The following is a 26,083-nucleotide window of genomic DNA, read 5'->3' on the forward strand; positions in this document are numbered from 1 at the left end:
TGATGCATTTAGCCCCAAAACGAAATGGCATTGAATCAGATTGACAAGATCCCGTAGGACTCCTGCAGAGAAACAAGCTGATACAAACAAACACAAAGTAAAGTTGTCCAAGTGACTTAAATTTAGGGCGGCTCCTATCTTGAAACTTGTTCTAGCATTCCAACCTGAATTGTGTATAGATATTATTTAGATATATATTTCTTGTTCAATAGCAGGATAATAAAGCATACAAATACATGCATGGGATCTGTTAAGCTAAACATTGCTCTTTTGACCACTTTATCCTTGAATATTCGCCTTAAAAAATAAGATAACATAAGATAACTTTTGGACAAATATCCAACATTTAACAGTTTTCGTAACAAAATAACAGCATATAGATACGGATGAATAAATTGATTTATCTATTTATATATATATATATATATATATATATATATATATATATATATATATATATATATATATATATATATATATATATATATATATATATATATATAAGCCCTTTTTGTAGAATAAATATAGCCACTTTTGCATGGTTATTCCTTAAAAAAGAACTTATTACACCAGTGGCGTAACTAGGGGGGGGGATGGGGAGGGAGAATTTTAAAATCCCCCCGGGCCCCCACCAAGAGGGTCCCCTAAATGGGTGTCCGAAATTTATTTGTAAATACATAAATTAATATATTTGATTGACAAATAGTGTCAACGGGTGTCTTTTCTTAATCAACATTTATGGATTAAATTTATCACAAAGACTAAACCTAGATATTTTAAAAATATTTTTGCTGCACAGATCAGTTTTTATAGTATGGGTGGATTTGCTATTTTAAACTTTGTTGCCACGAATAAAACTGCATGATATACAGCGAATTCCAGGTATCTTGTTACCTTTACTAATAATAGATCTAAATGGCGAGTATTATATGGCTACACTAATTAACCTTGAAGCAAAATTTACAGAATCGAGTATAACTAAAAGTTATTCTTAACAATGCTAAAATTGTCCATTATTCGGGTTTGGCGTCTATAATTTCAGAATTAAACTTCACACTCGAGTTATTACCCCTTTATTCATCTTTCCTCAATCCAATGGAAACTCTCTCTCTTTATTTACATCTAATGATCTAATCCTTTTGCTTTCGCACAAAACATAAACAAAAAATAATGACGTAATATCATATAATATTAATACATCCTTCCTATTGAAGTTATTATCACACTCTTCCTTTTAAAGTTCTTAATAGTGATATCTACTAGCAGGGCCGGCCCTAGCATTTGCGGGGCCCTATGCGAAACAGATCGCGCGGGGCCTAGTCTGGGTAGGGATAAGCATAATGTCAAAATTATTATTTTTTGAATTAGAAAATAGGCCTACTTTCGTCTTTGCAATAAATTTTTATCAAATGAAAGCTCACAATGCCACTTTTTATTTATTGGCACCCCAAAACGTCAATTTCATCTATTCTTCAGGAGATTTGAATAAATTTTAAAAAAGTTCAGGACTTTATCGTATATTTTGCCTTTTCATGAGATTTCCTGGAGGCCCTGAAAAATCAGGAGGTCGCGAAAACCCTGTTATTTTATATACGTTATAATTGTTTAATTTAATAATGTACACTTGGAATTAGCGCGGGGGCTATGAAAGCGCGGCGCCCACTGCGACCGGCACTGTCTACTAGGAACTTTAACAATTCGTCCACTTCTGGTTGTCTTGATTGAACAAGTTCTCTAGACGTTAGTCTATAACTGTCTGTTTCGTTTGTAGCAACAGTTTGCAGTTTATTGTCTTCATCGGTATCATAGTACCCAGAGATGTCTTCATCGAAACTCTTAATGAAAAAGCGTTGATTTCTTCTGTATGTTATTCCATTGTTTGTCTTTATGATGTAAGATCTGGGTGCTGAATTTTTTTTAATGACAACTGCTTTCTGCCATGTTTGACCTAGACGAACTCTCCGACAGAATAATCTTTAGGTAGTCTTGCGTTTGCATCGTATATCACTTAGCTTTTCATCTGTCGTTCGTTGAGTAATGTCTCTGCATTTTCAGCTACCAATGGTTTCAATAGTTTGTGATCAGTTGGAATGATTCCCTGAGTCTTCTACTCGTCAGCAGTTGTGATGGTGAATACGGCAGTTCACTTATCGGAGTATTTCTATACTCGAGCATAACGAGATATGGATCTTTCCCACTTTTGTATACTCTGAATCCTTTTGCTTTCGCACAAAACATAAACAGCCAACAATGACGTAATGCCATATAATATTAGCACAGAATTTTCTTCATGCTTTGGAAAATTACGAATTTTTTGCCTATCTTGGTCAAAGCTCCTGTGCCCAATTAATATAGTTCGGAAGAAACTACAAAAGTCTGGACTGCATATACGGGAATCTGCTAAAGAAATTAGAACCCTTTCATGCTTTCTGCAAAATGATGAGAAACTAATGTGGTGGGTTTGTCACAGAACAAACTAAATGACATGACGAACTCGTATGACGATTCCAAACTGTTTATTATATACTAAAAACCTGCAGCCATCCATAAACACATGGTGTAGAACCAGGCACAAACATTGAATGGAGACGACGTAGGTCCAGTAACGTACGGACACTACAGCGACAAGAGATGCCGGTCGAATGGACAGTGCCCACGTTGGTCTGCCTTGTTATGCGCGGACACAAGGTGCCATCTAGGGGGAAGGGTCACGTGGATATCGGGGTGGCCTGTGTTTTCTGAAAAGGTATCTCCACTACACTGACAAAAACCCAATCCATCGAAAAAGCAAAAGAAGGTAGTGAATACTATGGATTCCCTGTAATCAAAACAACCATATGAAAGAAAAGACTTGATGGGAAGTTGAGTTCTAATGTAGGACTGTCAATACAACTGCAATTCAAACGTGTTGCGACAGAAGTACTGGACAGATTTCATATGGAGATGAAGGACAGATTCCAAAGGCTGGAAAGAAAATGGATACCTTTGGGTTTCTTCTTGAACCAAGACACCTGTTAGAAGACACGCTTGTGACAAACTGTGCTACTTTTCCTGTTTGTATGATGAAATAAATGGAAAATCGCTTTTTCAATGATGTCATAGATGCACGAGCACTTTTCATCAACAAACCAGTAATACAATCACCAATAGACATATTGAGGAAACAGGCTTCATATGGGAATTACGTGTGCTCAAACCTTGCAACCTCCTCCGAATACCGCTAACTCAGGCCACTTCCATTACGTCATGTCAGAGATCATTCTCAAAGCTCAAGCTCATCAAAAAATATCTCAGGAGCACAATGACACAAGAAAGGCTTAGCAGCATGGCATTAATGTCAGTGAAGTCACAAATACTAGAAAGTATCGATGTAGTTGATGTTATAGATGTCTTTGCTGCACAGAATGCACGACGTGAAGCGATATCAATTAAGATTTGTCACTTGTGCATTATTTAACTAATAAACAACGGTATTATTCATTAAAAGAGTCTTGATGATTACTTTTTGTTAAGTTTACTGATATACTGAACCAATTTGATTTGGGGCTTATATATTTTTGCGTACATCATCTCATGTCATATGTCGAATGTCAAAATGCAAGGGGCCCCCAAAGAGGTCAATCCCCCCGGGCCCCCAAATCCCTAGTTACGCCCCTGAATTACACTACTTCTATTCAAGTCAGAACTTCATGGAAGCTGAAGGGTGGGTGGAGGGTGTGGAGGCTGATCTCATAAACGATGTTCCTAGAAAGTGAACAGTGAATGTAGAGTGCTGAGATAAGAAAGACTAGCTCGTTATTCACTTGGGGGAAAAAAATATAATCTGACCGTTATCATTTTTTAAAGTATACACAAAAATTACATTTGACTAGAGAAATAGACCTAGATCTAGATCCAGCATCGGTTTAAAAAAAAACTATCGCGTTCTTGAAAGGACTATCGGGTCCGAGTGTAAGGCATTTTTTAGTCAAGAGTTTAATAAAAGAATGTTCAGGAAAATTGTGCGACTCATCTTGTAAGTCTAGATCTGAAGCACTAGGATTGAAATATTAGAAAGTCTCGTAGATCTATACATTCAATACATACAAACAGGTCTTTTGGCTCAGGGAAAGGAGGGGGTTATTGGGTGGGTTAAACTATGTTTCATGTTTTTTTTTTCACTAACATTTATTAGTTATAAAGATAAAAACAATCAATTTATAAGCAGTCTAAAAGAGGTATTGTCATTTTGTAGGGAGCACTTTTGTATGTTTTGTTTTTGGCTTTTACTCTATGTTTTTTGTTGTTTTTTTAGTTGAGAGCAAACAATCCGTTTTACTGAAGGAGCATTACTAGGTAATTATTTTTTCTATATACCGTCTACTTAATGACAGTCTGACGATACGAAACTTGCATGCAAAAGTTCATTTGAATTTTTCCCAGCAAATCGTGGGAAACTTTTATTTAACTTAAAACAATTATTTTCCTGTCCACCCATAACTAAATTCTTATAGAATTTATCTCCCCTTGCACTGCTTCTCACGGGACGAATCTCGACGTAAAACATTAACTAGCTTCTCTAGGGCTAACTTTTCATTTTTGACCTCTGTACAGATGACCAGCACACAATGGCGCTACACGCAGCGGCTTAATAACTTTTCACACCTATCCCCCCCCCTTCCCCCCCCCCCCCCGCAGTATACGCATCGCTCTAAGAATAGCGTTGCACTCGGGCTGGACAGATACATATTCGGCCTTAGTCCCTACTCTCACGGTACAGGCCATAAATCGGACATGACGCCTGACATGTCCAGTACATAGATACATGTGAGAAAATCCCCTAGCTTTCTTCCCCACCCGTTAAACAAAATGCCCCATCTATATATATAGAGAGACCAAAGCATTCTAAGTTAGGCCCACTAGAATTCATTCAGTCTCCTCTGTTAGGAAGTAAATTTGTGAGGTTTCATTAGGGACAAACGGGTGAGTGTAAATATTTTACTATACTTATTTTATCTTATAGGAATGTGTGAGTACACATTAGTACACAACCACGTTCCCCGTCATTACATTGTGACTTTATTATGTATGTACCTTGTACTATTTTATGTCGATGCTATATCTCCATATAGTATTACTAATGCCACTATGGTTGTCTACATTTGAAACCATAGTTATTATATTTGATTTGTTATGTTTCATCCATTCCTGTATCTTAGTGATTGATGTAAACAATAACCTTTCGTGAATCTAAGTACTGTCTAAGAACTTAGATCACAGTGTTCTAAACTTACAGAGCCCATGTGAAATTAATCATTTCACATTTCTATTATATCCCTCATACATATTATTATGTCTCACACACTTGTGAACTTATAGTTCCTTGGATGAGTTTAATTTTGATTAATTATATCAAACCCTTATTATTGTATCTCGATCCCTAGAATTTTATTTTCATCTTATCCTTTAGTATACTATGCTCATTCCCATTTTACTATAACTGATTACTTATCGTCGTAATCAAATTTAATGGATGAATCTTGACTAGTATCACCCTACATTGTATGATGACACATTTATTGTGGTTATCTTACTTGTATCTTTTTGTTATTGAGTTATATGCATGCTTTAAGATTTTATACTTAATTGTCTTAAATGCCTTATTGGGATCGATACCAATGCCTACATCTGATTGATTGCAAGGCATTTGGGAATCCCTGCTCAATGCCTTTAAGAGGTTCCTAATTGTCTGTCTTATCCCCAGCCTGGTTGCTACCCCTGGTTGATTCACACGATTGCTACACCCGATTGCTACAACTACCAGATCTCCACCCAAAGATGTAACCGGAGAAGACCATACCAGATAACCCCCCCCCCACAATTATATACCTGTTAGCAAGAAGGCATTTGCCTACTGTCCTTGGCCTTAACATATTGCCCAGTGTCCACAGTATCATCTGCCCAGTACCCGGCCCAAACTGTCCACTGCCCAATAGCTAGTGCTTAATGCCGACTGATTAGAGCAACCTTCGCTACAGAAGATAAACTGGTGTTGAGTTAGCACGGCTCTAGCACTAGAGATCACAGCTGAGAGATCACCCCACTACAACTTAGTCTGCAGCCAGCACCAACCCTCTCTACTGCTAAACAGGCAGCGGCCTCACCCTAAAGCCAGCTTACCTAAAGCATAGAGAGTATCCCGAGCCGACGTCCTAAGACAGAGTCGGATGACTCATCCTTCTGAGTGCCAGTCCTTCGACCGCCAGAAGACGACCCACGGGCTAGCAGCTAAGAATATAAGTAGCCAGGCATAGGAACATTCTTCTCTTCCAATCACTCACCAATTAGCAATCCATGATGAGCAGTTATGTTAGATATTAGCACCTTCATTTCATTTCTCGATTATAATTTTATTTGATCATTTTCTTTTGTAAACTTTCATTCATTAAATTATTTTTATTTATGAACTTATAATATTGGTCTGTTCTTACTGTTAGTTGCGGTGTGCCTGTACAAAATCTTGTATGTGAGCGGGATAAAATTAATACAATTTCACCTAGACTTAACTAAACTAGCAAAATATTAACTAATTAAACATCTCGTCATAGACAGAACCTTTTTAGTGTTTATAGAGTATATTACGATTGGAGAGACAATGGTAGCTACATTCGAAACATATTTCTTGATTACTAGAACATGAGCTGAAACCTAACAGGCTTTTAAAAGAAGGATAACAAAGCAACTTGGTGATTTCAAAGCCTACCAGCGTTGTTTACAAGAACATGTCTTTAGCACGTCAAGTATAATTTCAAGGAAAAAATGCTTGTATTGAATGCATAGATTGTGGCAGTGATACCGCCATATTTGTTTATTTAAACCGTTTATATGTTGTTGTTGTTTTTTTTAAACAGCTATACATTCCTTATAAACCAACATGTAGGCTTACTATCATGCTCCACAAATTAGGATCCGTTCAATTTACCTGGTAGATTTTACATTCAGAAATGTTAAAGGTCAGAAAACCAATCCATTCGATAAAAATTGAGGGCCCTAATTTTAGGTAAAGATACATTTTTCACCTTTTTTTTTTTTGGAAAGATTTTCTACACTTTGTGCAGACGTTTCGGCGGGCCGGATGGAACTACTTCTCGAGCCGGATTAGGCCCGCGGGCGTATTTTGGGCATCACTGGATTATGGCATTGTTTTCGATTCCTTCCAAATATTACGGATTAGTGCAGTGTTTCACAGTTGCGACCTGTATATTTTTCCGCATCTCGTGCAGACAAAGTTGTCCGCCGACGGTCTATTTAAGTTTTCTTTTCACCTTTAAGAACATTTTTGAAATGGTCTCCGCTAGCACAATTCTACCGATTTTATCACATCAAAACGTCAGAGTTTCTCAGGTACAGAGTTTAGATGATGACTTTTACATGATAATTAAAACTAAAAACAAACGAAGTCATCTACTCTATACGAAGAAGACTTTACAACGATCGCGCCCAGACTTGCGTGTGTACGCCTAATGTCCATCGCATTTCAGTCCCATTTCTTTTCACTTTCTCTTTATTCCCCAGCGCTCTTTTTACTATGCCTGGAGCCCGCTGGGAAGTTTGCAGGTTAGTGTAGGCTTTGTAAAACTATAGCTCACTGTTGGAAATTCAGTGACAATCGGGCCGTCCTCGAGTTTTGGCCCCACCAAAAATAATGAACGTGGGTACAAGCAGGCCCAAACAGTTTCCGTAGGCGGCGGACAGTAGGCTTGGCAGCGAGATAAAATTTATATTTTTTTCCTTCGTTACTTAGGTCTCGACTAGTGGGGAAGACGTGTCCATTCTCTGCCAATTTCTCTCTCAGATTTCTCTTGGAGTTGAGTGCCTTTACTTACAGGTATCTATTAGTGTACACTACCAACTGCAAATCGACCAGTGTCAAGAGCCCGATGACCACAGCCGTGCTCTCGCAGTCCTCTACCAGATAGAGGCCTGATTCGCCAGAGCAAACATCTACATCCAACCAGACAATCGCTGATTGTAACACAATCAAATTTTATGATGAAAACCTATGCCAGTTTTTTATCTAAATACATACACCACCTTTTCACTTACACTTTTTATATTTTGTTTATTTATTTTATATTGAGCATGTATCTCTCGAAAGTTTGGTCATTGCCTGTATTGTGGTGTCTGGAAATGTAGGCACCCAGAAATTTAGGCACCCAGAAATTTAGGCACCGATAAATTGGGCCTTTTTTGACCAGGCGGAAAATTTTGCATCGGAAAATTAGGTACTCTGTATTAGCGACCTTAATTTTGAACATAATTGTACAATTTTAACGTCTATTTTATCCTTAGCCAATAGTTTATTGGTGATGCTATTAAAAATACTTACTAGAATCATTTTTACGTGCATTTTCATGATAGGAAAGAAAATGTAACAAAACGGAAAAAAAATGACAATCATGAGAATGTGGAGAAAAAATGGCTAAAAGTCATAATATATAACAGATATTACTGGATTCAGGGGAGGGGCGGTACAAATGATTCCTCGCCAATTCCTAAGGTTGACGGGTGATTTTTGGTATTAATAATTACGAATGTGTGTATATATTTAGTTACTAATGTTAATACCTTAGATTAAATATTAATACTATAAAATATTTATTATATATTTTGTTGGTACCCTTTCTAATGTAAAATTTAGCAACTTATTAAACCCTTAAATGAAAAAGCTAAGTATGAGTGTAGTACAGTAAATATTATCAGGACAGCCCCCAACCCCCACCTTCAACTATAAAGCAAAAGAGTATGATGATAGATGAAAACTGGACTCTTCATCGAGCGGGTACCATAGGACAACGACAATGACCTGCCCTTCCTTCAATACGAAGCAACAGGAGAGTTGCCCATCATACCTTAGGCTATATAACTATGTTCAAGCCTGGGGAGGTCCGGTCATTAGTTGCTCTCACTTCCGCGGGCCTTGTGGGACTTGTCCTAGTCTTTAAACAATGTTTTCTACTTTTCTTGTTTGGATAAAGTGTAGGCTACTTCTAGCTGATGGACGAGGCTCCAACAGTTCATCTCTTAGTCCTAATTATTAGAAGAAATCTTTTATTTTTTAAAATAAAGGTTCAAATGGGTTTTAACCAGACCTTCATTGAGCAGTACAATAATCCTAGTGTATTATGTCACAAGTTTAATTAACGAGAGAGCCCATTTGGTCAATCAATACAAATGATTAAAACTGTAATGGTTTTGTATGCAATGGAATGAATGTGTGGACAATAACTTTGAATGGCCGATGAATCGTGCAATGAATAATTACTGGCTGTAGCTCTAATTACCACGACAATATTTTAATTCATATAGTAACAACGCGACTGATTTAAAGGGCGTGTTTATTTTCAAGAAATTCAATCTTCAAACATAGACAAATGACTAGAAAATGAAAAACGTGGCTAGGCTTACATAAACTATTGACATCTTACATTCTAGCCCCACCAGCTCTGTATGCGAGATTTACGAAGCAGTCCTACATTCAACTAATCTCACTCTACGTGCATGGATAGATTTCAGAAATGTGTGAACAAATGTCACGATAACACCAAATAACACTGGTAGTAGCAGACGAATCGAATACACAAGTAGAGGGAACATATATCAATGCTTTTATTGCTAAATATTTGAATACTTAGGTTTAGGCCTGTTTCTCCACGTGATTAAACACCTGTTGGATTTATAAATAACTCGGAGGTCATATATATATAAAGTAAGGCGTATGTATGTATGTATGTATGTATGTATGTATGTATGTATGTATGTATTTATGTATGTATGTTACGAATAGGAATCAAAACCGTTTGACCAACCTTGATAAAACTAGGCATAAATGCTCCTTGGGTACTAACTGGGACCGTAGTGTAGCCCTAAAACAAACTTCAGACCCTCAAAATAAAAGTTTACCAACTCTATAAATGTATTATAATTTCATCGATCTAGGCATGTTTACCATTTATAAATAGAAAGGATCTAGATCTAGATCTAATTTTTAAAACTACTCTTTGCACATATAGTTTTTACTTTGACACATGAAAATTAAAAATATATTCTATTGATTTCACTATTTAATACAATTAACCCTCAAATTTGTGTTTCAAAAGAATTTTTACTTAAATTTGTTCCTTATATCTGCGAATTTAGAATTCCTGACGTACATTCATTCATTAGACAATATTCGAAATGTTACACATCTTTCTATTCCTAGGTCTAAAATTCTAATTTAACTCTAAGATGATAGAACTTCTCTTCGCAAAGATAGTTTTATACATTAACACATGAACATACTAATTATAGTCCTTTCATTTCATATTTTAATCAAATTAACATTCAAATTTGTTTTTCTAAATCATTTTTCATACATTTGTTCGCTATAGCTGCGAAGCCGTGTTGACATTCATTTTAATAGTTCCATTCATGAGTCGCGTAAATCTAATAAAAACAAGATTACAAAGAGAGTTTGTGTTACACAAACTCAGAGGCGGCCCCCGTCGAAGTCGGATCCCTGTCGGATCTGCATACTCGCAAATAATATTCAAGAGGTGATTTAATTTTGATGTAAAATGTTTTACACGTTTCGGATGTTCCTTCAGAGTTGAAGATAATTACTTCCTAGTCCAAACCTCCCGCAGGACGACGGGGGATGGGAGCGGGCAGGGTTTGAACCCTGGGCCATCCATAAATCTGAACGACAGTCCAGCGCGCAAACCGCACGACCAGGCAGCCATCCGATGGTCAAAAGTAATAATGTTTCAAAGATTCATTTGCCGTAAATTTAAATTTAAATTTAATAAAAAAATAGTAGATTAGTTTTAGTATATTAAAACATTACAATATTGATCAAAACGTTTGGAAATGAAAATCTACACTTTTTTTTTACACTTTAAGTTTAGAAATTGAAATTCTACATCTTAATCTAGTCTATTTTAGTCTAAACTAGATCTAGAAATTCTAGATCTAGACTCTAAAATAATTTTAATAAGAATATAAATCCAGATATAGATATACTGTAATAAAAATCTAGATCTAGTTTAAAAAATCTAGATTAGATCTAAATCAAGATATCATTCCTTTTTTAAACGCGAGTCACATAACGAGGCTTAATAAACATTACTATACCGAGTTCTTTTTTCATTTCATTTGAAGAATTCATTCCATATAACGTCAGAGGGAAAAAAAACACTACGTCACACGGCCTAGCTAGACTAAAAATCGACTTCATCTATAATAGCCATTTATCGAGTGTTCATAGACTTTGGTGCACCGAGTGCGTTCTTTAAGCATTTCATTTAAAGAATTCATTCCATATGACGTCAAAGGAAAAAAAACACTACGTCACACGGAATAGCTAGAATAAAAATCGCCTTCATCATTACGAGCCTTTTATCGAGTGTTCATAGACATTGGTGCACCGATTGCGTTCTTTTAGCATTTCATTTAAAGAATTCATTCCATATGACGTCAAAGGAAAAAAAACACTACGTCACAAGGCCTAGCTAGACTAAAAATCACCTTTATCAACACGAGCCATTTCTCGAGTGTTCATAGACATTGGTGCACCGAGTGCGTTCTTTTAGCATTTCATTTAAAGAATTCATTCCATGTGACGTCAAAGGAAAAAAAAACACTACGTCACACGGCTTAGTTAGACTAAAATATGTTTTCATTAATACAATCAATTTTTTCGAGGGTTAATAGACATTGGTGCACCGAGTGCGTTCTTTTAACATTACATTTAAAGAGTCCATTCATATGACGTCAAAGAAAAAAAATTCCATTACCTCACAATAGGCTAGTACCGGTACCATAAAAAAAAATGTCTTTATTTACACGAGATATTTAACGAGGGTTCATAGACATTGGTGCACTGAGTTCTAATAGATATTATTTAAAAAGGATCAAAGCCACATTGTTTTTGCGTTTTGTCTGTCAGTCGGTCTGTCCGTTATCTTGATATAAAAAAAAACAACTAAAAGTTATTAAAAATTGATTAACCTTTATTTTACGTTTCAAAACATCGCAATAATTTTTAGGTATGAACACAATTGAAAAGTTTATATAATAGATTGTTCCGGATGTTTGTATAAATAGTAAAAGAAAAAGAGAATTTCAGATAAATGTAATACCGTTAATTAAATTTTTTGGATGGTCTCGTATAAAAATTAGATGTACTACAGCCACGTGGAGAGATTTTCATACCTTACTTTGGTGTTTGGATTCTGTTTTCCTTAAAAATCGGAACATAATATTAACGATATTTAGATTTTTTAATGTTTTAGGTAGAAAGTTAAATGTATTGTAAGAGAGTAGTGAGTTAAAATATTTTTCATAAAAATCCGTAAAAACATTATTTCGTAAATGAGAAGATTATTTGTTTATTAATTAGAAGAGGGAGTTCAAACAATTATTTGGCGTTAGTAGATTTTTAAATAAATTCGGAAATTTCTGGCGACGATTTGTAAGAAACAAAATCCGGAACTTTCTTTATCGATTACAAAACTTCTATGTTATGTTTTACAAGAAAATTAAATGTCTAAAAAGTAATTTTCAGTAATCAATTCTAGTAAATTACTTTTTTTGAAAGCATTATGCGATTTCAAACAATCATTAGGCATAATTCATGTTTTATAAAACAATATCCGGAACATTTTTACACTTAATGAAATATAAGTCAGTATAGAGATTATGATTTAGCATTAATATGCTATTTACATAAAAAACGGAACAACATATTATTGATAATGTGTTTTTGCAACGTTTAAGCATGGAAATTGAATGTAATATAAGTTAGAAGAGCAAACAAACATTTGTTGGCGTTGATTAGTTTTGCACAAATAAAATCCGGAACAATCAATTTTAGATACTTAAAACTATTGAGATGTTATGGGAGGAACATTAAAGGGTAAATCAGATTTTCAATAGCTTTTAGAGTTCTAGTTTTTTAAATCTAATCGTGACGGACAGACCGACCAACAGACAAAACGCACAAAAATAATCTTCTTTTATTCGGATGGGGGCACTAAACAAAAAATAAATAAAATCTGATTTTTAAAAAAAGTTTAAGGAATTGGTTTAGCACCTGATCATGTTGCGACGTTACGCTACTGCACGAAAATCGCTGCATAAAAAGTCCATTTAAAAAAATGTGCGTGATATTTACATACAAAGTGCATTATTAGCCTTTATAAACAAACAGAAATGTTTTCTTTTAATTTTAGCAGCTAGTTGACCAGAAAAAACGTCTTTAACTATTATTTGTATTTGTTGTAAACATTTCCTGTACATTTCAAAAATATATTTGACTTAGTGATACTGAAAATACACAAAAATTGTCCATCTTTGTTAGCATATTGTAACATTTAATTCTAGATTAGTCTAGAAATCTAGATCTAGATCTATCTCTAACTCAAGATCTAAATCTAATTCAAAGATGTTAGATCTACTTTATACTTTAACACATGAACATACAAAATTAAGTCTATTCATTTCAAATTTTAATCAAATATATGTAGACTCACAAGTAAATGTTATCACATGACTGCAGCCCTCGTGACGCTCCTGAGCTCTGTTCAAGACGCCGATCCTTCCCGAACCGTCATGCTGACACTCGACTCGGCTAACCGTCGTAATTCGTCACGTTTGACCGCTCGTCTAGCACTGGCCTGGGGCGATTTGCGTCGGCTGACTACACACACCACTACCCCCATCTGTGCCACCACCAGGTTTATAACAATATATATATATGTTATACATTATATATATATAATAAGGCTTGTCTTCGAGTCCGAAGATAAATGAGGAATGCAGTATTTCCCGTAGCAACGCAGCCTCAGCTGTAACCTAAATATTTTGCCATATATATCTATAATATATATATATGTTGCTGGCAAAATTCAAAATTCTATAGAATGCCGGGCGTTTTTAGGCAAAGTACAAAATGATTCTTCATTTCTACTTTGCCTTGGTATTCTATATAAGGCAAAAAAAAAATTGTCTCATTTAAAAAGCTATTATACATTATATATAAATGAGTGAAAAAGAACAACAACAAAGAAACAACAGGACTTCTTAAGACCAAAATTAACTTTGAAGACCCATGTTTTTATACCCTATGTTTAGTGCAATTTCAATTTTTAAATAATTTAAAGAAATTAAAAGACAGAAAAAGCGATGGGAGGACAACATTAAAGAATGGACAAGCCTGCCATTGAGAGAGGTTCTGAACAAGGCAAAAAAAAGGGGGAATGGAGAAAGACGGTCGACAAATCTTGCCTGGTGCCCCAACGGTCCAACAGACTAAGGGATAGGTAAAGGTAAAGGTAAAGGTAATCTACACATCGTCTTTAAAAATAGTAATACACATTAATAAATACAAATTCCTTAGTGTTTTCTAAAGTAGACTAAAATGATAGATAAAAGAAGCCAAAACAATGAGCGGGTAAAACTGTCTACACGTAACGGCAAAAGAGAATCAAAGTCATTTCTAAACTGTTAAAAGCTGCTCTCATTCTTACAAGCACTTTTTTTTTACAAAGCTTATATCAATTAACTCTGTTCGTGTGTGTGTGTTTTTCTGTCTGTCTGTCTGGCCAAAAGTTTGTACACGTTATTTCTCAGACACCTGATCTCGGATCAAGCTTAAATTGTGCACAATTATTTCTTTTACCTGACAACACAAGAATCGATTTAAAAAATTAAACAATTAGTTCATTAACTATTGGTAATAAATTACTTTGTTCGGTATCTCAAACAAAGGAAAGAAATAGTACTTGACTGAAGTGTTGGTATAAGCTGAATAAGTACCCTTTATAGATTGTCTTGTGAGTCTTAGGCTTAGTGAACACAAACAGGAAATAGAAACAATGGATAGCTCTACAATCTTCCATGTTCATAGACTCTTAGCTAGTACAGTGCTTACCGAGTTGGCCTGAGAAGACTTTAGCTCGAAAGTTCGAATTCAGATGGTTCCTTTTTTTTTAAATTTATTTTTATAAATCCTTTTTTATTGTTAGTCTAGATATATTACAAATTTATGTACATGACTGATTCAAAATAATTGATACAAGTAGGCTTAATATATTTTTAAAAAAATGTTTTTCATGGTTTTCAATGCCCTGAAGCCTTAATTAACATGATAAATTAACTAATGTTTTCCCCGATCATCACAAAAAAGTCTTATTAGCTTTGTCGATATCAATTCAAGTGGTTCCTTCTAAGTAGCCGTATTAGCCTTGATTAAATAATAGATCTATTTTCTTTCACCTTTTATACAAGACAATAAGACACATCTTTTATCTTATCTTATATAATACAACCGTTACTTCAAAAAAGAAGATAATTACGTCCTACGCGTCATGCATTCAGTCATGCATATTAACCAATGACTTAAATTCTGCCAAGTCACTGGTTTTCCTGGCTAGCTCAGGCAACCCATTCCATGCTCTAATAGCACTAGGGAAGAAGGAGCACTTGTACAAATTTGTCCTAGCATATGGAACGAGGAATGTGCCTTTATCTTTGTGTCTTTCTGAGTATTTTATTATTTATTTTATATCAGTTTTCTACCTAGTACTATTAAATAAAGTTGTAGAAAGCATGCACACTTAGACAGTCGTAATTAAACAAACTTCACATCTTAAAAACAAGACTAAATTATTTAGACTAATGGCGAATATAAATATTATTCCGAGAAATGTATATTATTAATGAAATACTTTAGGGTTTAGATCATCATAGAACACTTTACCTAAAGCAGCTGTAGTCATGCCGGTTTTCGCACTTTGCCCGTAATATGTATGGGAAGCGTGGTCGAGAGGCTAAGTTTTCAAACGTGGCTTGTCTTGGCTACCTATGAAGGGGGCTGGAGGTTCAACACCCGACTCGAGCAGAGTTGTGTTTACTGAGCACCTAAAGGCGGCACGGAAAACCTTCTCCCAGATACCCCTTCCCCTCACCGGTCCACAAATGAGTTTGGACCCTAGCGCTCTGAGCATGCTATAGGCATGAAAGTAGCGCTATATAAAAGCTATAAAAATATTATATATATATATATATATATATATATATATATATATATATATATATATTAAAACCGGAGTATAGCGAAAAGAAAAATGATACTACTCTTACGTAAATTTCGAACGAGAAACTACTTCTATTCCCATAATTATGTTGACTTACGTTTGAGAGTAGATTAAAACATTTCATATCAATTTATATCGCAGGTTCCGGGTTCGAATCTCGGTGGAGACAGGGATATTTTATATTGGGCATTTTTAGGACGCCCCTGAGTCTACCTACCCAACTTCAATAAGTACACGACTTAAAAGCAAAGGCGTTTAAACACTGTGCTGGCTCACGACACCCTCGTTAGACGTTGTCCATTCAAGCAGATGAGATTTACATCGCAAGGTCTAAAATGGGAACTTAACTCTTTTCCTTTTAGCTCTCGGTAAACATTTTAAAAGATTAGAGTTCTGCCTTCATGGAGGCCTCAAAGATTGGACTAAAGATGAAACATAAAATGTGTTAAACTCTCTAGGCTGCCTATTATTAGGTATCCAATTGACTCTCAAACTTTTACTAGGGGTGACACCTAAAAGAAAAAAAAACTCGTTTGCCCCTCCCCCCCTCCTTAAGCCAGTTGGGAATCCTGTGGAGCGCTGCTGATCGTTACAATGGGGCCCGGAAGGTTTTTAAGACTGTAATGATCTAGTTGTAAGGTTTGGTTTCCAATACATTTACATTTTGAATGTGTAATGAGGCTTGTCCGATTTTGGTTTTTTTTTCGGAAAAAATGTTCAGTTGATAATTTTTAAGACTTTTGTATACCGGTCGACAAATCTTGCGTGGTGCCCCAACGGTCCAGCAGACTAAGGGATAAGTCAAGGTAAAGTTAAAAAGGTTTCCTTACGGCGCCATGCGTTTTCCTGTGTTCGGACTTCAGAAATTCATTTTTTTGTGTGTTAAGAAAAACTCATGTAAAAAAAAAAGTGGAACTGGCTCATCAGTGTGGAAAGTAAGGTCTGATACAAGAGGAGGCAGCACTGGTCAATACTGCTACAGGACATTCGAGCTACAGCGTGATCATCTTCAAGTACGACGTCTTGTGTTAAGTAAAACGTCTTGTGTTAATTAAAACGTCTTGTGTTAAGTAAAACGTCTTGTGTTAAGTAAAACGTCTTGTGTTAAGTAAAACGTCTTGTGTTAAGTAAAACGTCTTGTGTTAATTAAAACGTCTTGTGTTAAGTAAAACGTCTTGTGTTAAGTAAAACGTCTTGTGTTAAGTAAAACGTCTTGTGTTAAGTAAAACGTCTTGTGTTAAGTAAAACGTCTTGTGTTAATTAAAACGTCTTGTGTTAAGTAAAACGTCTTGTGTTAAGTAAAACGTCTTGTGTTAAGTAAAACGTCTTGTGTTAATTAAAACGTCTTGTGTTAATTAAAACGTCTTGTGTTAATTAAAACGTCTTGTGTTAATTAAAACGTCTTGTGTTAAGTAAAACGTCTTGTGTTAAGTAAAACGTCTTGTGTTAAGTAAAACGTCTTGTGTTAAGTAAAACGTCTTGTGTTAAGTAAAACGTCTTGTGTTAAGTAAAACGTCTTGTGTTAATTAAAACGTCTTGTGTTAAGTAAAACGTCTTGTGTTAAGTAAAACGTCTTGTGTTAAGTAAAACGTCTTGTGTTAATTAAAACGTCTTGTGTTAATTAAAACGTCTTGTGTTAATTAAAACGTCTTGTGTTAATTAAAACGTCTTGTGTTAAGTAAAACGTCTTGTGTTAAGTAAAACGTCTTGTGTTAAGTAAAACGTCTTGTGTTAAGTAAAACGTATTGTGTTAATTAAAACGTCTTGTGTTAAGTAAAACGTCTTGTGTTAAGTAAAACGTCTTGTGTTAATTAAAACGTCTTGTGTTAAGTAAAACGTCTTGTGTTAATTAAAACGTCTTGTGTTAAGTAAAACGTCTTGTGTTAAGTAAAACGTCTTGTGTTAAGTAAAACGTCTTGTGTTAATTAAAACGTCTTGTGTTAATTAAAACGTCTTGTGTTAATTAAAACGTCTTGTGTTAAGTAAAACGTCTTGTGTTAAGTAAAACGTCTTGTGTTAAGTAAAACGTCTTGTGTTAAGTAAAACGTCTTGTGTTAAGTAAAACGTCTTGTGTTAATTAAAACGTCTTGTGTTAAGTAAAACGTCTTGTGTTAAGTAAAACGTCTTGTGTTAAGTAAAACGTCTTGTGTTAATTAAAACGTCTTGTGTTAATTAAAACGTCTTGTGTTAATTAAAACGTCTTGTGTTAATTAAAACGTCTTGTGTTAAGTAAAACGTCTTGTGTTAAGTAAAACGTCTTGTGTTAAGTAAAACGTCTTGTGTTAAGTAAAACGTCTTGTGTTAAGTAAAACGTCTTGTGTTAAGTAAAACGTCTTGTGTTAAGTAAAACGTCTTGTGTTAAGTAAAACGTCTTGTGTTAAGTAAAACGTCTTGTGTTAAGTAAAACGTCTTGTGTTAAGTAAAACGTCTTGTGTTAAGTAAAACGTCTTGTGTTAAGTAAAACGTCTTGTGTTAAGTAAAACGTCTTGTGTTAATTAAAACGTCTTGTGTTAAGTAAAACGTCTTGTGTTAAGTAAAACGTCTTGTGTTAAGTAAAACGTCTTGTGTTAAGTAAAACGTCTTGTGTTAAGTAAAACGTCTTGTGTTAAGTAAAACGTCTTGTGTTAAGTAAAACGTATTGTGTTAAGTAAAACGTCTTGTGTTAAGTAAAACGTCTTGTGTTAAGTAAAACGTCTTGTGTTAAGTAAAACGTCTTGTGTTAAGTAAAACGTCTTGTGTTAAGTAAAACGTCTTGTGTTAATTAAAACGTCTTGTGTTAAGTAAAACGTCTTGTGTTAATTAAAACGTCTTGTGTTAAGTAAAACGTCTTGTGTTAAATAAAACGTCTTGTGTTAATTAAAACGTCTTGTGTTAATTAAGCAAGCATTTGTTTACGCAAACGTCGTCAACATAATTTGAAACAGTCGGGAAACATTCGACCCTTCAGATATTAGTCGAACAAAAATCAAGTAATCAGAGACGTTTTGAGATGTCTTCTTCAAACAGATTTCACTCACTATTTCTGAAGACGACTCATACAAAAAATGGTATACATTTGAAAAAGTCATACTAAAAAGATGAAACAAAGTCTTACTTAAAGTAAATGGTTGAAACTTGGTAATAATGTACTTTTATTTGATTTAACAAACAAATTTAAAACTACAATAAAAATGCTTTTTTTTTTATTGAAAAAATAAATCCCCCCCCCCCTCGAATGTAGTCAGAACGTTGGCCGTCTATTTGGGCAGTTTGAGAAACGCTGATCTAGATAGTATTGTTATTTCATCTGGGTTTTCCTTGAGATATCAAATTCAATCTGGGTATTATTTGTAGATATAAAATTTAATCTGGGTATTACATGGTTTATTAAATTTAAGGCATTATTTTACATTTTTGACACTAAATAGAACTACCTCTATTTCAATGAAGGTATTAACTTGTCAAAACAAAAAATTGTATTATGAAAAAGACTTTTTTATTTCAATAACTTTATTATTACACGATGAAATGTCTGAAATAACAATGAAAAAATACACAAAGGGAAACATTGCAATGTTAGTGACATCAAACGTGTGCTTACAGATATGCGAGGGGAACCAAGGAACATACAATTGTGTTTGTTTTTTTGAAAACCAATCCCTCATTTATGGGGCTGATAACTTTATGTAAAAGCGACTATTTCGCTCTCAATAACTAATGAATGACTGATTTAAAAAAAAAAAGGGAAAATTTTTAACCCCAAACTAATTCCTACCCTGCACCCCCCCTCCCCCCGAAAAAATCCTGGTTACGCCTATGTATAAATCTTCTCAGAATGTAGAAAATTATTGTATGATATGGAACCAGACTTGAAAACATTATAAGACAGTATGTTAAAGTCAACAACACCAAATCCTCAACTCGAGTACTATGTACGGGTGCTCCACAAGGTTGTGTACTTTCTCCTGTACTGTACACTCTTTACACTAATGACATAAGAAGCATCTATGACTCAGTTAAACTCATTAAATTCGCTGATGATACTGCCATAGTCGGTCTTATTTAAGGAGACGAAACTCAGTATGGAAGCTCGATAGAAGAGTTTACAAACTGGTGCACCGACAACTTTCTAGAACTGAATGTCACAAAAACTAAAGAACTTAAAATAGATTTCAGAAAGAAAAAACAAACTATACGTGAACTGCAAATTATTGTATGATATGGAACCAGACTTGAAAACATTATAAGACAGTATGTTCTATAGAACAAGTGAAGGCATATAAATATCTAGGCGTCATAATTAACAACAAGCTTTCATGGGAAGACCACCTTGGAACTCTGACAAAGAAAACAGCCCAGCGACTTATTTTTCTATACAAACTCAATAGCTTTAAACTAAACAAGAAGATCCTTGAGACTTTTTACGGTGCGACTATACAAATTCTACTAACATACGGAATAACTTGTTGGCAAGGCAACGCCTCATCTAAACTGTTGCGACGTTTAGAAATATCATTAGTAAAGCATCAAAAATTACACTCACAACATGACCACATTTAAAGGAACTTTTTGAACAAAAGACAACGGCCACCCGCTCCATCAGAACTACGTCAGGTCGACGCGAAGTGGGCGACTGCTATCAATCAAAACAAGAACGGAGCGGTACAAAAACTCGTTCGTACCTCACTCGGTCAGACTCTATCACCGCCACTCATTGATCAGGGAACATGAAATGCACCAAGATACCTGTGTGTTGTCGCTGAATGAACTCTTTATGTTGTGTCTGTTGTATTTATGTGTATTTTTCTTTTGTGTTGTCTTTATATGAGAAAATAGTCCTTGTAATCACAACAAATTTCCGTAAGGATCAATAAAGCAGTCTTAGTCTTAGTCTTAAGACTTTAATCTAGACTAGAAATCTGAATCTAGCTACAGATATTGATCTAGTATTAATATTGTGTATTGATAAATTGTACAAGTATTAAATACATATTATAGTGTCACAAACTATTTCTAGCTAAATACGACGACGCCTGGTGATTACAGATGCCCAACCTGTAACCGCAGCTGTGTATCAAGGATTGGCCTCCTTAGTCACACAAGAAGTTGCAAAGGGAAAAGATTGTCTATCGATGCGTAAAATGCCACAGACAGATTTCTAGCTAATGATTTGTACATAAAATTATGCGCAAAATCTTCATATTTGTCTATTTATTTAACTCTTTAATGAATACCAAGAAACAATTGAGTCGAGTGCGAAAATACCCGCTGAATGCGTGTTAACAATAAACATAATGTGCGTCAAGTGCGGGAGTGACCTCTGACACATGTTCAAAATAGAATAAATTGAATTTTAAAATGATTCTATTTTGCAAATTGTAATGGTCATACAAAATTTCATATTTCTGGGAAAATCTTTCGAGCCTTTTTATGAAATCCGTATTTCAAAATGTCATATTTCTGGGAAAATCTTTCGAGCCGTTTTATGAAATCCGTATCTGCGTATCTACCCATCCAGAGTCCTGCTTCCCACACTCACAGATTGCAAGCTAATAATAGAAGACTTGTTAGAAAGAGAAAGTTGTATAGACTAGAAACAATTCAAATCTCCCTGTGTTCTTGTTGTTGTATTTCCACTTCATAGTAAGACATATTTACAAGTAATGTTTTCTAAATTTTAGTATATATCTCTATTATCTAGACATATTGTATTAGTTTAAATATAGAGGGCCTTTTTGAAATGTGCAAGGAGAATCAGCATTCTAGAAAAATAACCGCAAGATCTAACGTCACAGGATACATGAAACGTGTATTTTTTTTTATAATAGTGCTTCCACTTCCACGTAGATTTGTTGCAGAGATAGTGTTGATGATCAAATAGTTGTGATTCTAGACTTAGAGCCCGGTACATGCAAGTTGTACAGAACTGATCGCGCAGACTCTATCTACGATGTTGTTCAAACTTAATTAACATATAATTTTTTTTTTGAAATATTTCAAGTTACATTTTTTTAATATATTTTTTTTTGCAATAAATTTTAAACATAAAAAAGTAGGTCTGAAGTTGAACAAGTCACATAGTAGATGATAATACTTATCTGAGACAAAATGTACAATGAAATAAAATGTCCATAAAAACTACGTCAGGATTTTTTAAAATTCAGAGACTCCACATAGTACACCAAGTATTTGAAATGTAGATTGATAAAGACAAACAACAAAATAAAATAATAAAATCAATATCATTGAAAAGAAATAAATACCCTAAAGAATGAAATATCCTAAAGAAAAAAAAATCCTTAAGAAATAAATATCCTAGAGAAATATGATCTCGATAGAAAAGTAGAAAATAAACAACAGTGTGCGAAAAACAAACTAATTGCCACTTTTAATTTTGTTTAAAAAATCATTTAAACGAATGTCATACTTTTGTTTTTTACGCACACTTCTAGAAGATCTGAAGTAGCCGTTTTGGCACTAATTTAGTCTCAGTTAAAGAAAGATTTTCCAGGAAAGAAAGATGAACAGCAGAAATGAAAGTAATTACTTTGTTTTGGTTCCTACTTACATAAAAGTTGTAAAGTTGTCAACAATAGAGAGAGTTACATTCCTACAATTGAAATGACTAGACATTCTTGTCCGTAGTGCAAACTTTAAACTCTAATTTACTTCTTGCAATACTTAGATAAGGTCAGACAAATCAGAAAATAAGACATATAATCTACCAATACAAATTAATATGACTTATTATACATACATTTGAAATATCCATATAGTTCTTCTATTCATGTATATATATATATATATATATAATGTAAAAAGACAAAAAAAAACCCCAACAACAAACAAACCAAAGCACCAAGAAGAAGTATAAATATTACATTCAATAAGCTCTCATACAACGTTGCCATTTGTGTGTGTGTGTGTGTGTGTGTGAGGATGTACTGAAAACATAAACACACTCTTCTGTTTCACAGAGCACAAAACAAACTTTAAAACCTTCTTCGATATCTATGGTCTGAAATATAAATTCCTTGATTTGTTCTGAGTGAAGGTTCACAGGTACATGGCAGGACGTGGTCAATCTTGTACAGGACTCCGTTGGACGTTAGGATATCATTACTGACTGCCACTGCATGCTTATTGACATGCAAGCGGCGGGAGCGCTGGTGGAACTCAAAATCTGTTGGATCTGTTTGCATGGATCGAGTCGAGTAGATGCCGTGTTCAGGGATGTTACACTTTAGTATCAGTGAAGAAATGATATGTCGGCCAACGAACTGAAATACAGCAAGAGAAAGAAATAAATGTTGTAATAAAACTCTACGAAGTTCTACAGCAAACTGTTAGGCGTGCTTATTTACCAAGGCAAAACACAGACATCTATCATCAAAGAGTCTTATGTCTATTTCCAGCAGTCCTTTCCCCAACAAACCTAAATACGAACCAACGACAGCCTTCCCCGCGTCGCTACAGGTCCCCACTACAGTCTTTAGACAGCACAAAGGACGGCTCCTTAGTTCCAAACTCCGGCTCTTCCCAATCTACTGATGTATATATAATAAACACTGTTCTTTCTGTCTCAGCGTCTTCCTGTTTTTTGTCCCATTGAGCGCTCTTACGCACCACAACGACCGGTGCAAACAGGGTTACAACAATATTAATATTGTAATTGTTGTAGAAGGAATCTTTTTAATACTTTTTTCTACATCTATGTCTACACTAGTTTTCGTCAATAGCTCGTAATTGTCCTTAGAGTTAATTTTAAAACTGTTGGAAGTCTAAACCTATGAAAACTTGCCAGCATTTGTATCTCTGAACAAACTTCTGTCTGGGAAAGATCCAAGCAGATGTAAATTACTACATCCCTATTACGTATTTCATATACCTAGAGTCAAAAGCACACTGGGGAAACTTCCCATTTTCTTCTTCTCTGTATCACATCAGCTCTGCAGGTACCCTCCATAACAAACGGCCCTTGAGGAAAGGTGTGAGGATAGTGACTTTTTGTTACCCCCCAAAAAAGGGTTATTTTTTTTTTTTTTGCTTTAGTAAGCGTTACCTCTAACGATCGTTTCCAACCGAGCGCAACGTTAAGGCTGAAAGGAGCCCGGGACACCGAGCAATAAAGTGCTGACGAACATAAGTCTTGGGCTGATAGATCTATTTCAAAAGGATGGAAATTTAACGTACAAATATGAGGTCGTCATAGTGCAAATGTTGGTGAAAGAAAATCATGAATTGGAGTGCTATTTGTCGCCCCAATAAACTATTGGTCCATGGAAAAGAGAAACATCAAAGTCCTCCTCATAAATTTCTACGGACAATTTATTCGGAGTTGGTGTAAATAGTCATCGTGGTACTATTAAGCAAACAAAATATATGTAATTAAAAACTATGATACTTAGTATTTGAGATATTTAATACTTGTATAATTAGATATGTTTATAGTTAACATATGAATGTATATAAATCTGTTTTTTGTGTGTAGTCAATGAGCTAACATACTTGGTGTCAATGAGCTAACATACTTGGTGTCAATGAGCTAACATACTTGGTGTCAATGAGCTAACATACTTGGTGTCAATGAGCTAACATACTTGGTGTCAATGAGCTAACATACTTGGTGTCAATGAGCTAACATACTTGGTGCTTATCGAAGCATGAGGGGAACAAGTGGAACGTTTGTAGGCTAGTAAAAACGAATAGTCTCAATTTAAAGTGACGTTGTAGATAGAGAACAAATACATTGTTTTATCCATACGATCAAACAAAATTTTAATTTAAAGGATCAACATCTAGTTCAGAGTAAATACATATATAGCAGACCTAACACCCGAGTGAAGGATTGAAGGTAGAGATTTGAACCCTTACCACCTGACATTTTTCAGGACCAAACTAAAACCTTACCACTCAATACCTCACAGAAAAACTGAACCCTCACCACAGAGTAAGTAGATATACAATCTCCTAAGAAACATTTTGAAATGTATACAAACGTGATACTCAATTGAAGTCTACATAGAAGATATGACTGTTTTAAAAATAAAGACATTTATTGTTGTTTTTACAAAATTCCTCTTATCTGATTGAAAATTATTCTTTGGTTAAAAAAAAAAAAAATTAATTCACACAACTCCTTCTTTACGAGGCTGATGACTGTTTCGTAAGAGCGAACATTTTACTCTTAATGAAGCATTGATATAAAAAAAAATGGAACATTAAGTCCCTATTCCCCATCCCACAGCACCCCAAGAAAAACATCTTGGTAAAGCGTATACGTATAGATTTTAAGACAGAGTATACACACTTCTAAATGTTAGGCTTATAGATCTAGAAACAGAGTATATACACTTCTAAATGTTAGGCTTATAGATCTAGAGACAATATATACACTTTGAATGTTTGACTTATATAGACCTAAAGGACGGTGCGCAAAATGTTCCTGAACGTCTATTAATGTATTAAACTCTTTAATACATGCAGAAATACTCAGTTCAAGATGAAGATAGTCTGTAGAAAATTTATTTATTTATTTCTACATTTACTTATGAAATTTTAACGGTCAAACTAGAAATTTCTAAGTGTGGCCTAAATAGCGTGTAATTCTTTTCACACATATAAACATGAACTGTAAAAATTTTAGAAAAATCGTAAGAGCCGTTTTTGAATCCATGAATTTGCAAGTTGAATAGAAGAATTGTATAAAAATGCACCTTTTTTAATCTGACGGGATCTTCAATGATCTTCTGAAGCAGTTTTTTATCGAGCATTGAGAACGCTTTATTTGTTGGTGCAAGAACTGTATAGGATCCACTGGGCAGTAGCATTTCCGTCACTCCTGATTGATGCAGCATGTCCAAAAATCCACTGCAAGTAAAGAAATAGGTTTAGAGCAATGTACATTGGATACCAAGGACAATCTTTATGCAATACGAGGCTAGGATACAATAACAACATTTTACGACTTTGGATTCATCTCGAGA

General features: G+C 34.7%; 1 protein-coding gene across 6 annotated transcripts in view; it reads right to left on the bottom strand.

The window, feature by feature from the left end:
• Positions 1-19,571: 19,571 nt before the first annotated feature.
• LOC106051776 (transforming growth factor-beta-induced protein ig-h3-like) overlaps positions 19,572-26,083 on the bottom strand; it is a 115,557-nt gene continuing 109,045 nt past the window's right edge. For all 6 annotated transcript variants that reach the window (XM_056038286.1, XM_056038287.1, XM_056038289.1 and 3 more), the window contains exons 13-14: positions 25,814-25,967; positions 19,572-23,377 (exon numbers count right to left, since the gene is read on the bottom strand). In XM_056038286.1, coding sequence (XP_055894261.1) covers positions 23,090-23,377; positions 25,814-25,967 — 442 coding nt within the window. In that variant the 3' untranslated portion in view covers positions 19,572-23,089. The remainder of the gene's footprint in view (positions 23,378-25,813; positions 25,968-26,083) is intronic.

Source organism: Biomphalaria glabrata, chromosome 8, assembly GCF_947242115.1.
Source record: "Biomphalaria glabrata chromosome 8, xgBioGlab47.1, whole genome shotgun sequence".
Taxonomy (NCBI): domain Eukaryota; kingdom Metazoa; phylum Mollusca; class Gastropoda; family Planorbidae; genus Biomphalaria; species Biomphalaria glabrata.